Source organism: Epinephelus lanceolatus, chromosome 21 (genome assembly GCF_041903045.1).
Source record: "Epinephelus lanceolatus isolate andai-2023 chromosome 21, ASM4190304v1, whole genome shotgun sequence".
NCBI lineage: Eukaryota > Metazoa > Chordata > Actinopteri > Perciformes > Serranidae > Epinephelus > Epinephelus lanceolatus.
In genome coordinates this window covers 31,743,612-31,759,994 of record NC_135754.1, presented here as the reverse complement: position 1 = coordinate 31,759,994, position 16,383 = coordinate 31,743,612, and the positions used below count along the sequence as shown (strand labels likewise).

General features: G+C 42.8%; 1 protein-coding gene across 1 annotated transcript in view; it reads right to left on the bottom strand.

Annotated features, from left to right (window-relative positions):
- sema4gb (sema domain, immunoglobulin domain (Ig), transmembrane domain (TM) and short cytoplasmic domain, (semaphorin) 4Gb) overlaps positions 1–16,383 on the bottom strand; it is a 69,496-nt gene extending 53,113 nt beyond the window's left edge. Inside the window, exons 1-2 of the mRNA XM_033610817.2 lie at positions 16,288–16,383; positions 3,694–3,968 (exon numbers count right to left, since the gene is read on the bottom strand). Of these exons, the coding sequence (XP_033466708.1) occupies positions 3,694–3,838 (145 nt within the window). The 5' untranslated portion in view covers positions 3,839–3,968; positions 16,288–16,383. The remainder of the gene's footprint in view (positions 1–3,693; positions 3,969–16,287) is intronic.

Here is a 16,383-nt window from a genome sequence, read left to right as displayed (position 1 = left end):
TCACCCCTCACACACATGCAGACACACATGGAGAGTGATGAAACGCATGCTGACACACGTGCACACCCTGCACTCTCACATGCACTCCCTTGATGATTAGGAAGTAGGTCAAGGACAACTTTTGAGGGCAAAGAGAAAAATAAAATCTGTGGTGGTGAGAGACTAACTCTGGCTGCAGCACAGAGAAGTGCCCACAGTATGTATGATTTATAATCCGAGGCAGAGTCAGAGATGTGTAAATAAACAGCCGGGGGCACGACAATTGGGACGAGGCTTTCAGAATAGACAATGAGTTCTGCATATGATGCACTTAGAAACTTATTTAATGGGGCTTAATGAATTATACGTGCGGCCCCATCTAATGAACTCTTCAGAGTTAATCGAGTGCGTCCTTTTCATTTGGCTGATAAATAACGGCACTGATATTAGTAAACAACTCACTACTGTCAGCTCCCATTGGTCTCAGGAAACAGCTCCACAACAGCAGGGGTGCTCCCAAGGGGGGGTGAGGGAGGGCCATGGCTCCCCTGATACTACAGCTTGTTTGCAATCATGTGACTCTTGTGACACGTAAAATTCAGACGGAGGGCAGGAAGTAATAAATAGTAATGTGACACATACAAAATGAAGACAAGTGATTTTTTTCCCACAACTTAATCGATGTGCTCGGTGTGGACACAGTCACCATACGAATTTCTTCATCCTCTTTGAGCCGATAAAGGCGCCCCAGAGTCTGACTGTATCTATTGTGTGTGAGGTTGGGTCCACAAATGAAACGACTGCCATCTTGTTTTTGGACACAGTAAAACTGTAGCAGTGTTAATCTTGGCGTCAGGTAATATAGCTTCACAAAGCGGACAGCAAGGACTATTATATGGGATGGAAGAATACAATCACAGTGTTAACTTTTATGAACAAGGCAAAACAAGGATGACGAGACGATAAGTCAACACTGCTCCTGCACTGCTGGATATGTGTCCCCTTTTCTGAATTCCTGAAATACAGCTGTGGCTTTTAGTTTTGGTGTGCAACCCCAAGATTTTCAGTGGCCACCCCTATGAAATTTTTTCTGGTGGTGCCACTACAAAACAGTAGCTTTAAAAGTAGTGCCATGCTCAGTATTTGTGTATTTCTTAGTGCTGCAGGGTCTGCTAAAAATACTTTTCCCTGAATATTCTCTGCAGCACAACAAATCCGGTCATTGTAAAAAAAAAAAATTGGACCTTGAAGGAGGAATATTCACACCATTTCCTCTCCAGCAAAAAAAAAAACAAAACATTTTTTCAGCTCGTCTCTGTTTGGATAATACAAAAGCACAGTAAAACAGCCAAAAAAAGTGTCTCCTCCTCTGTTATATTCTCATCTCTCTGAGTGATTGTGATTCATAACGTCAAGCAGCATATCCCCCCATCTCCAAAGCATCATCTCACACTGCAACACTCTCAACAGCTCTTATGACATTGCACCGGAGAGAGCTCGGCTGGCAATAGAGCCAGGCCCTGTTCGCTGCACCCGTCCTCTAATAATACTCGTCCTCAGAGAATTGAGGAGGAGTGGAGAGGAGAGGGGTGGAGGTAAGAGCACAGCCATCCGATCAGTCTGCCAGCGCCGGAGTTCCCTTCCTCGCTGCTGCTGCAGCCTCTGCCGCAGTGATGAGAGGCGAGGGGAGAGGGAGGGGAAAGGTGAGCCAGTGGCAAGCTGGAGAGGGGGTAAGGTGGGAGAAGGAAGGTGCTGATGATGTGGGTAAACACCCCCTCTGTGCCAAAAAAAACCGACTCAGCAGTATTTTCTGCACGGACTCTAATCTACTGTGCTCAGGTCTTCTTTTATGAGGGCTTCTTGTCTATTGTTTCATTAGAAGTGTTTGCTGAGCCGTGTGATCTAGGACAGGGCTTGAGAGAGGCGATTAATAACTCTGAGCATGAAGGAGCTGTCTTCAGGGCCGACTTCGAAAACTGTGCCACTTCTTTAACGGGGAGGGGAGGGGGGAAGGAGCCGAAGCAGCATCAAATAAGGACAGTGAGGTGAGTTTAGTAGGCTTGTGCGCGTGTGTTTGCGTAGATGCATCGAGAACAGGGTTTAAAAGTCTGACCCCCCCCCCCCCCCTCCTCTCTATACATTAGCATCAATGCATTTGTCTGCAATATCATTATTATTTGTCTCATTTCTGTTTTGGTGATAACCATGTTGCAATAATGTGCAACTACGGTTCCCAAAATGCTTTGGGGGATGTAACGAAAGAGGATAATGTTACCATAATGAGTTATTCTGTGAGCTGCAGCTTGAGCCTGCTTATTTTTAGTCTATATTTTGGCAAACTGACACCATCAAAAGCATGCACTTAATAATGTGATAATTTGCAAGCAAGTTATTCCTTCATTCATTCGTTTTCTGTAACCACTTATCCAAGCTCACAATGGGTGAAAGGCGGGGTGCCCCCTGGACAGGTCTCCAGACTATCACAGGGCTGACACATAAGCCCTGTTTCCACCAAACACTTTCAGTATGTTACCTTTGGAACAAAATGTAACCCTTCAGACATGGTACCTAGACCCTAGCGTTTCCACCGCAGACAGTACCCTTAAATGTGGGCGGGGTTGTTGTCACTCACTGCTCCGTCCAGCACTCACTGTATTTCCTTATTGCCGGTGGTACACAGATGGAAGCCTGCACCTTGTTTATCGTCCACAGAACGAGGCTGCACACCAACATTTTCAGAACAAAATACAACAGGCTGCAGTGAGAGTCTCTCCATGGGATATTTAAAAACAGCGGAATGACGCTCCGCCACTTCCGAGTGAGAATTAGAATATATGCAGCTCACGTAACCCGGTCGAAATAAATTAAGTGCTTGAAGATCCACTCATCACTAAAAGTGTATGTCATATAAAAACTAAAGTGATGGTCAAAGTTGTCACAGGGAAATTTAAGGTGTGTTGATTGAGTCATGTCGTCACCTCAGGCATTGAGTTACAAGTCAACGTTCCACCTTAAAAGTTGCGGGCAGTCGGTCCAGTGAATTAAAGGCAAAAGGCAGCAAAACATCCTTTATTTTTAAAGTTACAGTTTACTAATAAAACTCTCCACAGTATGAACAGTTGTTACATGAGCCTCAAAACCAGCCACAACTCAGCCCTGAGCAGAGTGACCGTCCTCTACTGACCAATCAGACTGCAGTGTTCACAGCTCCACCTTTTAGTACCAGATCTGTGTGCTAGGTACCCCAACAGAGGGGGGACCAAACATGGGGACGCTAAGGAACGCTTCTGTTGGTACCATCCACAACTTTTCACAATGTACCCAACTGCTCGGTGCAAACAGGGCTATGGACGCACTCACACCTACGGGCAATTTAGAGTCACCAATTAACCTAATCTGCATGTCATTTGACTGTGGGAGGAAGCCAGAGTACACAGAGAAAACCCACCTTGACACAGGGAGAACATGCAAACTGTGCACATAAGGGCTTCCCCACCCCGGGGTTTGAGCCCCTCACTCCGGTTTCAAACCAAGAATGCTCTTGCTGTGAGGTCACAATGCTAACCACTGCACCACTGTGCACCACATGACAGCAGCTCCAACTGTTGATCACGTTGGTAAAATGCACATTTCTCTTTCACCTCACGCAGCATCTTTGCCTCATGTCTCTACTCGCCTCACAGTCTCAAAACTGAACTGCGTTTCTCTCCTCACCTTTGGAGAAGACAGTCGTCCTGGGAGTGACATCCAGGTCCAGTGATGGGCTGAAGGGGAAGGCCCACAGCTGTGACAGCCTGGCGAGGAGCGTCAGGAGCAGCAGCAGGGGCAGCAGGGGCTGGACTGATCTCTGGTCTCCCATGTTTAACACACAGACCTGGGTCTGAGCTTTGATTGCTCTCAATTTGTTGGGCACAAAGAAGTCTCAGAAATGTGTATCTTCGGGTCAGAAGAAGCAGCAAGCAGATGCAGACACTGTGATTATCCTCCGGCTGAGAAAGAGAGAAACAAGAAGTATAACTAAAAGTGAAATGATCCAGCAAGATCAATTAAAAACAACATTAACACTTGAAGAAAAAAAAACACTTGAGGGGAAATACTGCACTTATTGATGATATTAAAACTTGATGTGTTAGTGGTAGAAGTACTCAGATGCTTTAATTAAGTAGAAGTGCCAATACAACAATGTTAACATACTCTATTACAGGTAAGAGTTAAATACTGCTGAGATAAAAGCAGAGAATTATCATTAAAGTGTACTTACAGTATAAAAATACTCATTATGTTGATAAATGGCCACTGGGGCTGATATATTATATTATATGTGACATTTTAGGTTGTTAATATTAATGCATCAGTGCAGAAGCAGCATTTCACTGTTGCAGCTGGTTGAGCTGGTGCTTTATACACTGTCACAAAATACATCTGAGGGGTCGTGAGATGATTAATGTGGTAAGAAAGAAGAAAAAACAACAGAAGCCGAGAACATCACTGCTTGCATTTTTTATTTAATGCCATTATCTGGAGATCGCAAGTTAATTACTGTGTTATCTTGAGATAACAAGGCTTGTTTTCTCGTTTTATTTATTGCGAATCTCTACAAAACAAAAAGTTGATTTCTCCGGGTAACAGGATCACGAGAGAGCAACTTCTGTTTTCTAGAGATCACGGGATACTTCGGGGGAACTTGAAAATGAGCGTCAAGTTCATTTGCTCACACCTGATTTCAGGCTTCAGGTTCACTGTCATGACTGTCCGGGGGGAGTCTCCTTAAATCAGGAGGACTGATCTCAGTGTTATCTCGTGATTGAAGTTCAGTCTGATGTACTGAAAAATAATGGATACACCATGATCTGACATTTTCAGTTTGAATCAATATACAGTTGTCAAGATGCCATCTATGCACCCTGGCATGGCAGTCCTGATCTCTGATAAAAGTAAGTGATAAAGGAAACAACCTTTTGTTTTCTCCTGATAATGGGTTGGTTTTCTTGTTTTAAAAACAATATTTTTAAAAAAAATATAGATGCAAACACAAAGTTTTGCTTCAAAAAGGGCTCCTATGGTCCATCCTCCTTCGCTCCATGACGTATAACGTAGCTCGCATCGCAATAGATTTAAAGGGAAAGGATTGCCTCAGGTATAGGTTGCATTTTCCGATACCCAATCCATCTATTTTGATGATATCGGGGCCGATATTCGATCCAGATATCGGATCAGGGCATCCCTAGTAGGTTGCATACAAATATACTGCTGTTTTGTGAAGTACCTGTATGTGCTGGTCTGGTCTACTGGCGTATGCTGGAATGTCTAACAAGCTAGTTAAGTTAGCAGTCGTTAGCAGTTTTCCTATCCGCAAATGAAGTTCTCGTGAAAGTTCAGTTGGGAAGACGATACTTTTCATGCTCAGGCTGTAAGTTTCGTTCTCACCCTGCCATTCAGTCCTTGCACATATGCTCACTCACTATCTCCAGGTGTCAGTAGCCCCTTTTACACTGCCAGATTTTCTGCGAATGTTGGGCCGTTTTGCCGGCAAGCTGCGAGTGTTTAGACACACAGAGCTGGATTGGGTAGTCATATTGGCAGAACCCTTTTAGTTTAAAGACCGAGGTGGCCTTCTGCAACAAGACGGGCTGTTGATGACGCCGCACGTGCGACCCACTGGCGGTGGATAAACAGGAAACAGCTGATAGCAGGAATTAGGGAGCAGCTAGTAGCAAGAGGGAAACGCAAACCTGACAGACACTGTAAAGATGAGCAACTGGGGAGACAAGGAATTGCGCACTCTCCTTGTCCTCGCAAACAAAGAGGCCATTAACCGTCAGATGAAGGGGACGGTGAAGAATGGGTCGACTTATGAGAGAATCGCCGAAGGACTGACCAGCCGCGGCTTCCCTCCCACGTCATTGTTTACATCACACGCTGAGCTACACTTTCCGTCAGCCTATCATCTTACTGCTCCCCATTTTAAATATGATTCTTTCTCTGCCGTAGCTCTTTTTAACTGCAGTCGTGCACTCCCTCCATCCTCCACCTCCCCATCACCACCTAGTCTTTATGGATTCATCAGCCTCATCTGCCTCAGCAGTCAGCAGCCTCAGAGTCAGCAGCCACCACCACCACGTCTCCCTCTGGTGCCCAAGCCCCAAAGACTACTGCTACTACTACTACTGTTAAATCTTCATCAGCACAGATCATCTGTTAATCTGTACACTCATATTCTGTATTAAATATTATCTTTGCTTCATTCTTCTGTCTCCCCTGATTGAAACAACTGGCAAGTGCATGACCTATGTTAAAATACTTACAGTCAGAAAAATGGGGGAAATGTTATGAAAAAGTTTTGAAAATTCAAAGTGTGTGAAACCTGTATGCACATTTTTTAGACTTTTCTTTAATCTTTGCATTTCTTAAAAAACATTGGACAACTTTACTGCTTTGGATTTTGAAGAGTTATTTAAACTAAACCGTCTAAAAAAGGTTTATATCCACAGCACTACATTTTTATTGTAAAATCGTAATCTTAAAAATGACCATTAACTGTGGCTGCCCTTAAATGCTGGGCAGCAGAAGTAGAGAGCAGCAGAAAATGGAAAGTGAAGTATTACTACCTAAAAATTGTACTTAAGTGCAGTAATTTTAGTAAATGTACTTCCTTACTTTCTACAAAGCTGCACACATTTGGTGGGAAACAACTCAGAGAGGTCGTGAGTGCAGCTCAGAGCTTCCAGAGACACTTTCACTTACTGCTCTGATCTGCCTTTAATGGTCCTCATGTTTCACAGACACTAATAATGTCTTTAAATATTTCGAAACATCCGCAATGTTTACGATGAACTTTGCTGAAGACTCGCTGTGTTTGAACTTCTTCGCCGGCCTGACAGCATGAGCTGAAAATGAGCTGCTGAAATGCACCATCACTCTCTAATTACAACCAATTAGCCAAAGTGAATGAGTAAGGTGCTGTTATATAAAAGGCCATTTAAAAAGTTTTGAGAGTTAAATAATGCGCCCCTGTGATGTGATACTGCAACACGCAACTCCATCTCTTAATTAGCCGTGTGCACAGTGGAGCAGCATGACGGATAATCTAGAGATTAGGCCCCGCGCCATCAGCACAATCTCCGCCTGGCTGCCCCGTTCTCTGGCTCTGTCACTGATCAAAGGGTCAACGCTGTGAATCCTGCTCTGCAGCATTGTGACACTGGAGAATTCCCAGTTTAATCTCCACGGCTGCTAATCACTCGAAGCACGAAGCATAGTAAGGCTAATGATCTCTCTGTTAGCAGCGTGGGTGCTAAGCTTTGAAACCAACCTATACGATGATAACGTTAGAGATGAGAGGAAAAGAGTTAGTGGTGGCGCAGGGATCCCCTCACCTTGAGTATATGTAGAGCTATTTCCTAAAGCAGCCTTTATCCGATGTATTGTCAGTGCTTTTGCTGCAACACTTAGCATTGCTGTGTAACACTTCCTGAACAGATCAGCAGCCTGACTCTTGATTTACACTGAAGGAACAGTTACATGTTACATGCTCTGGAAGCTAAGTAAGGAGGAGTCCTACAGAAAATGTAGGAACACTATATTTATCATACACTTCATACATCATAGACCCATATTTGTCTTTTTTAAGGGTGCACAGGGAATCTTTAAGGGGAAGATAGTAGGTAGATGCCACATACATGTAGCTGGGAACCTGAAGATTAATTTGAGATGCAGCTAAGCACTGTGTGCATGTTTTTACACAGTTTCTACTGATAGATATGTGATAAGCATGTTTTGGTTAGATGCCTATTCAGACTTTTAGTTTGGAATGCATATGGGTTGAGAACATTATGATAGAAGTATCTGATGGCTAGTCCCTTGCTCAATTATGTCTCATAAGCTGTTGCAGCGATTTTGGAGTTGGTACCATTTGTTACACAGATCTGGTGCTACATTTAAGCATCTTTTTACCACTTGAGGAGTGATTAAAATAGTTATACACTCCCCCAAAATACTGCATTAAGACGGCAAGACCTTGAGAAAACCACAGAAAAATCCATGTTGTGATTTGGTATCAAAAACGTTTGACATTTGGAGATTTCTGTAAGAACTGCATATTTTGGCAATTGGAAACTGCTAAGAAATCCCCATATTGTCAATACACGTATAAAAGTGATCCGCCGTCTAAATGCCTGATGTCCTTAGTTTGTGGCTATAAAGGTTCATAAGGCTGTGATCATTCCAGATTTCACATTTGGTCGCTTTATACAATCAAATCTGTTTAAAAAATGGTCTCACTACAATGAAATGGCTCTTATGGGAGCTAACATCTTCACATATAATTAACACTGGGCCAACTGAATCCACAAGAGTCTCTGCTGTCCAGTCATACCCAATTTATGCATTTCAAAGACTGTTTAGGGACACCAGTATGCAGAACTGCATGTTTTGCCCTAACCTGAATGGGAATAGCATAAGGTGGGCGTGTCTGTAAAGAGGGGACTCATGAGAACCCAGAGAACCCATTTTCATTCAGATATCTTGAGGTCAAAGGCCAAGGGACCACTGTGAAAATAGTAATACCGGTATTTCTCCTACGTCTTCTAGTTTTACATGATAACAGTATCTTCACTGGCTTTAACGGCCCTGACACACCAAGCAGATGGTCGACCGTCGACCAAATTAGGGCCGTCAGTGAGTGTCTGTCGCCCTAGTTTTTGCGGTGTGTCCAGCACCATCGGCACTTCGGCGGTGGCGGTGGTGGATTTTCGGCCGATTGAGCATGTTGAATTGTCAGTGGAGCTTCTCGGTAAGAGAGCTCACTCTGATTGGCTGTTCAGGTTTTATTTGCTCGCCCCTGTAGCGAGTGAATCTGCCTGTAGTGAAACCGGGGCTAACCGGTGCTTCCTCCTCAGGCTCCACTTCACTCAGCTGCCTGACAGATCCGCTGCTTCTTCCCACTTTAACCTGAATAACAAACCAGAGCTAGCTGGGAGCGGCTAGCGGAGCGTTAGCGGCTGCATGACCAGAGGGAAGCACAGCCAGTTAGCCTCCGCTAGCCTCCAAGCTAGCCCCAGCTCTCCGTTTGGATCCAACCGGAGCACCGAGCCCTGGTTTGTTATTCAGGTTAAAGTGGGAAGAAGCAGCAGGTTTGTTGGGCAGCTGAGTGAAGTGGAGCCTGCAGAGGAAACACCGGGACCGTCTGGATGTAATAGCCAGTGGAGGGGCTGCGGTGCTCGGCTGCACAGATAGGAAACCCCTCGGCTGACAGGACATATCACTCTCTCACTCCGCTCTCTCTCACGCAGGTGCAGAACGTACGTGGTACTTGGCCATCGGATGTAGTCCGTGTAGTGTGTTCAAATGCAACTGACACAGGGCGACGTGAGGCGACGTGAGGCGACGCAACAGTTGGCTTTCGTCGCCGCTAGTTCTTTGATGTCGGTTTGGTGTGTTCGCACCTTACAACTTAGCCTGCTACAGCCTCTTGGCCGAGATCACAAGCAGTCTCGCAGGTCTCTCAGGCATATATACAGTAGCAGATGAAGGTCATGAAAAGCACCAGACAATGCTAATAAGTGTACATTAAGGTAAGATTATTTCGTCAAACAATTTGTTCCCGCAACCAAGAATGAACACACTCAAATGGTCGAACCAGAAACTGTAAATAGCCTACAGCTGAGATCCATCACAGATACATGTACACAGAAAGTGTCAGTTTGAATTGTGAGCTCTTGATATATTTGAAGATTTGAGCTTAATTTTTCGAACAGTGCTTTTTTCAAAATGTAACCGCTAAGCAAGAGATCATGCTGCTGCCTCAGAGGTATTCTACGTGACTGTTTCTGATGTCCCATACACACAAAAACTAAATGTATTTTGTGAAGCACGACTTGTAGAAGCCCTAATCTCCAAACCTTTAGGGCACACATTTTGCCATTTGTTTAAATGTCATTAAACAGCAGATACCTCTTTGTGGCACCGAATTGTTGATTTCTTTTATGTGTTTTGCAAGACTGAGTCCCATGATTGCAAACAACTGCAGGCTGACGGATCCTCCTTTGTTTTATAGCCATCAATACATATAATTATGACAACCGACAACAATAACCCGTGACAGATGAGAATCTCCATCACAAGGCTGCATCACAATTGTGAATTGCCTCCTTGTTTCAGTGAATTGTCTCCTTGTGTCAATGAATTGTCTCCTTGTCACATTGATGGTTGTTCTAAAGAGACAGTTCACCCCAAAATTAAAAATACATATTTATCTTCTTACCTGTAGTGCTATTTATCAGTCTAGATTGTTTTGGTGTGAGTTGCCAAGTGTTGGAGACATTGAGGAATGTCTGCCTTGTCTGAAATACAATGGAACTCATGTGCATCTACTCATGGACGAGAGGTTTGTGCTTGAGATGTAAACATTAATGGCGTCCTCCTGGGCTTAGCTGTAAGGTTACTGGTGCTAGGTGAGCTAAGGGTAGATGCATCCCTCCTTCAACACGGCAATACAGTTGGCAGGCGTAGTTCGGTAGAGAGAAAACAGTTCCTACGTGAAACTGCTCACAACAAGGTGTGTGGATTATCTTGAGTATCCGAGTCATGATTTCTGGAAAGAGACATTGATGTTGAGTTTTTCAAACATGTTCGGTCGGTGCCTTGAGCACCACAAGCCGAGTGCCATCTAGTTCCAATATACTGGCGAGAAGGCCGATATCTCCGACACTCAGCAACTCACACCAAAACAATCTAGACTGATAAACAGCACTACAGTTAAGAGGGAAAATATGTATTTTTAATTTTTGGGGTGAACTGCCCCTTTAAAAGAGTACTCCACCGAATTAGCATTGCACTTGTGTAACATTGAAAGTCAGTCAAAATTGATGCATCATAATCAGATATATTGTCTTTTTCAATTCACACATTCTTCTTCCACCTGCTGCCTACATTACCCACAATGCAACTCACACTTGGCTGAGAGATTCAGGTGAGTCATGCCAGAATCTGCTCATGTAGCCTCGAGCCACAAGCCTCAAGCAGAGATAAGGAGCAGGTTGCAGAAGTCTGGTAAGCTCACTTCCTTCGAACTCCACACCCTCCAGACTTAGTTCCTCTCAGCTCACAAAACCACCATCTGCCAAAACTGTGTCAAAATCGAGGGCAGCAGCTGAACCAGACAGGCGGACACGCTGCTGGTGAGAGGCCCTTCAGTGTGGTTTTGTCAGCTGCTGCCCTCATCACACACACAGCAAAAACACCATTGTTTCAACACATCTGCATTTGCGTTGTGCACTGCATGGCGAGGACGCTGATGGTGTTGTCTCACTGATGAAAGCATGGAAGCTCCAGGTAGGGAAGGTAAACACATCTGCCTTGGCAGCAGCACGACCGGTGCATCATGCATGACGGGAGATGAGAGGAATCAAACAAAGCAGCAGGCGGTGTCTGAAGCACCTTTTACTTAGAAAAGACTATCAGTTTCTTCCTGTTTATTGATCCAAAGAGCTGGTTTGCAACACAGCTGCCGGGACATTTAAGCCTAATTTTATTGATGCTCTCTGCCCTCTGGTGCTCATCAAACATCCTAAAATGAAGTCATAACTTGCCTACAGAGTATGAAGAGCTTTGCAGAGTATGATAAAGCTGTTTTCCAATATGAGCATGATTTGCAGAACACCTAGTGTGACATTCTTGCAGGAAGATCAATGAAACAGGTGAGCTGTTACTGTATTTCCCTTCAACTGATGCCACTTAAAATGCCAAACACACTGCCACACTTTCGCACTACAGCCATCAAATGACAAAGACTGAATACAATATTGAGCGGATTATGTTCTATATATGCTACATGTAAGTACAACATTTCCACATTTTCTTCTTTCTTCACCATTGGGAGCTGGCATGAGGCTGAACCACAAATTGGATTACTCACACGTTAAAGGAGGAATGAGTGGGTTCACCCTGTGGGCCACATTCACTGTGATGTGGAGAAATCTTCAGACAAATCTTCTCAGAGGAGCATGAAATCATGATTGTGTCACAATTTATCTGCCTCTTTGTACATTAAAAAATACATTTAATTGAAAGAGTTGCTCTCAAACCTGTGCATTATGGGCTGTTCTTCTTCCATGTGCATGTACGACTATTACATTAATCCACATTATGATGACAGATCATTTCACCATCTTTGGAAACAAAAAATGGAGCACCTAGAGCCATTTCCTCTTCACATATGTCTCATTTTGATTTGAACTTTTATCTTTTAACTCCATTTGTGACTCATTGGTAAACTGACTCTGTCCTTTCCTGTTACATAAAAGTTTACTTCAGAGGAAATCGCCCGCCTCAGCCTTGCTGTACTAATCTAATTTGCACATATTGGGGTGCTTGCTGTTTATTTGTCACATATTCTAATGTGTAAATTGATCTGCTTGGCACATTCCAGCCTTGAAAAAGACTTCAGTGTCAAGCAAATCCAATATAAACGCCCTGCTCCTCTCTGCACTTATCTCCTGAGCCCACTTGAATCAGAGAGATCGGAGAAATGCGATTACACATTTCAGTCGAGTGTACCACTCTCTAATAAGGCACCATTTATGTGTAAAGACTGGATTTATTAATGGGTGGTACATAAATGAATAACTAATTACTACTGCTTTATAGATCAGTTACGAGCTTGTTTTAACAGGAACAATTGTTGACCTTTGACTCTCTGCAAAATGGGCTGCAGGGCATCGGAACCACAATTAATTTATGAACGACTTATAAATATTTCCAACTGCAGACTTCAGAAATCACTAAGAACCATTTATTAATGACTCATTGGCATTTACACGCACGTTATGTTTACACTTTTGCTGATGCCTTATTGAAACTCCTTTATTAGTGACTCCACTAGGGATGCATGTGTGTCTGTATCTGTTCAACCAATAAATTATCTGTATCTGTATCTCGTAGGGATGCACGATATTGGATTTTTTGCTGATATCCAATATGCTGAATATGTAGCAATTCATTTGCCCGATAACCTATACCGATATCAATATATCCACTTGTTTCCCCACCTAATTTTAGTGATCATCAATTGTCTTCTGTAGTGGAATTAACATCATATTATGCATGAATACTCTTATCATGACGACCCACCAGCAGATGGAGACATGAAATACAATGCTTTTCAATGTATGTAAGATTCGTACATTATGCAAAACAAGAAAAAGCATATTGGCCGATTCTGATAGTTCATTTTAAACCCAATATTGGCCGATACCGATGATGTACCGATATTATCGTGCATCCTTAGTATCTGTACTCAGAATGGGTGGAGTTTAAACCAGAAATAAACGCATGGGACCTAACCAGAAGATGATATTTTTAACCCTGGAATTCATTTGAGTTGATCAGAAGTTGCTATATTATTTATTAAAAGATAATTTACAGAACAGTATCAGAATTCAGCTTTGGACCATTTTTGATCACAAGAGTAAGTAGATGAAAAACAGCTACCCAAATGCAGATGTTCCTCCATCACAAGTACAGATATTTACACATTTCACTTGGATGACACTCACAATTGCAGTTAACTTGAGTTTTTCCTCTTTATGTTACATTACACTTCTTCTCCACTATATTTAAAAAGGAACCAAAGGGATTAGGGACGAGCAAGTACACCATTATTTGTATCTGTTGAACCTACTAAGTTATCTGTATCTGTATCTGCAGTTGGCGGGCTTCATGTTGACAGTGGGTGTGGTTTAAATCAGAAGTGGGTGGGCCCTAACCAGATGTTGTCATTTTAAACCTGAAATTAATATAGGATGATCATCAGAGGTTGTTATATTTGTTATTTATTAGAAAAGTGTTTACAGAACAATCTCAAGCCCTTTTTAGATAGGAGTTGTGCAAATTTGCAGGAAAGCCCAATCAGTCTTCTTTCAGCATTGGCAGTATAAAAACAAAATCGGGGAGTGCAGCACAATGACGCCTTCCTACTTTTGTTTATCCAGAATGCGCCTTTTTGGGGCAATAGGGGACGTGAGCAAGTAACAAAAAGTGTAGCTCAGCCGCGGCTGGTCAGTCCTTCGGCAATTCTCTCATAAGTCGGCCCGTCAAGGAGGGCGCACAATTCAGTAGCTGTGTTCGAAATCGCTCCCTATCACGGACATAGTGCACTATATAATGTGTTCGCCATTTTGCAGTATTGTTCGAATTCTCCGCGGTTAATTTCATTCACTATATAGTGGACTATAAAATACCCACAATGCACAGCAAATGTGAGTGAACAAACGATGTACCCTACATTTTACTCTCGTATACCACAATGCAATGCAGTCGTCTTTTGCCAGAGGAGAAGAACAATTTCCAGTGTCCTGTATTTGTATCTGTTAATGCTACCATTAAAAGCTCCGACACAAACGTACTATCTCAACTGTAACGTTGTCGACGTGTGGAAAATGCCTTGGGATAAAGAATTATTTTAATACACAAAAAGAAAAGAAACAAATAGGATGCTAGCCGGTAACGTTAGCTCACGAGCTAACAATAGCCACTTAGCTTGCACGAGCTAGGTAGCTTGTAGCTCGTGCACTATCGTGGGCTATTACAGCTCACAATGCAGACACACAACCGTAGCTGACAAAGCCATACGTCCACACCATTTCAACAATTTATTGACAAAAAGTACAACCACCATACAGTTTGATCATCCAGTGGGTCACACGTGCGGCATCAACAGCTCCTCCCACAAGTCATCAACAGCCCCTCCTGTTGCAGAAGGCCGCCTCGGTCTGTTTTAACCAAAAAGGTTCCGCCAATATGTCTACCCTACGGGACGGAAAATTGGGCACCTCGGATCAATTCACCAATCCGGCTCTGTGTGTCTAAATGCTCGCAGCTTGCTGGCAAAATGGCCCAACATTTGCGAAAATCTGTCAGTGTAAAAGGGGCTACAGAATTAGGCTTCAGATCATGTTTGATCACAAGAGTGAGAGACTGAACACAGCTACCCAGATGAGAATTTTCCTTCATCACAAATACAGATATTGACACATTTGTAAAAAGCACATTATCTGTACCAGATACTTTTTTCATCCAAGTACACAGCTAAACCCTAACATGTGTGTACTTTTTTTTTTTTTTTTTACATATTTATCTGTCAGTATAGTTAGAAATTACTTTTCAAATTCCAATTTCACAGATATAATCAACCTATAAAATGTGTTATGGATTAAACTATGCTAAAGTATACAATTAATTTCAAATAGCTCCATGTTAACACAATAACACATCTGTAGCAATAATATAAGACACTGTATATTGTATTATATCACACTGACCAGGGGTGGATCTTCCTGTAGGCAACATAGACAAAATTACAAAAACAAGAAGACAAATATACATATACCGTATTATTAATTATTATCATTATTTGTAATCTAAGTTGTTTATTAGGGATAATTCCTCATTGGTTTTAAAGTGCATTTTGATGATCATATGTTTGTGCTTTTACTGAAGCAAGATTTGAATGCAGGACTTTTACTTGTAACACAGTATTTTTACAGGATGTTCAAGTTAAGGTTTACTATAGCCAAAGAGATCATGTACTGTTTGCAGTCCCTTTTTACCATTAACAAAGCCACTGGTAACAGCTTTTAATCCCTTTATAAAGGGTTACTCATTAAAAAGTGGTGCCCAGATGATTTAATGACTCATTTCTAACCACAGCTCATCTCATCCATGTCCAATTAACAGCAAATACACACAGTTTTTGTTCAAGTTTTGATGGTTAGGTTTAATAAACTTTTTGCAACAAACCACTGGACACAGTCAAAGAGACTATAATCTCCTTCCTCTCTTTCTACTTATCTTGTCTCATGCTTAAATTCACCTCTAATTCTTCCAAGACAAAGACATGAACACATCTTTCAACAGCTATGCAGCAACATATGTGTGATTTCCTATCATATATTTGACTTTAGGAACAACGCTCAGCTCTGATCAGGCTTCAGGATCGTCCTTGTATGAACCTGGTGATACAATAACACTTACCCTAACAGTAATCCATCAATACATTTAACTTCCACTGATGTGTCTCTGAGTAACAACACGCTTACACAGTCTGTATGCAGCCCGCGCGCTCTATGAACGTGCAAACATCCACCCATGTGCACCTGTCCGACCTGGACTGCAGCACAGAGGGACACAAACAGCAGCGCGCACTCTTTTATCACCTTCACCGGAGTGCAGACACATGTACACAGAGTGTGTGCGCAGGAAAAGTGGGAGAAACACGAAATAAAAGGGCAGTAACATCAGTAACTGACTCACCTGCGTGTTTCCTGGAGTCCACTGATATCCTCTGAGCCGTCCTCTCTCCGCGGCACACCGAGCTGCTCTGCTGCTGCTGCAGTTACCCAATGATCA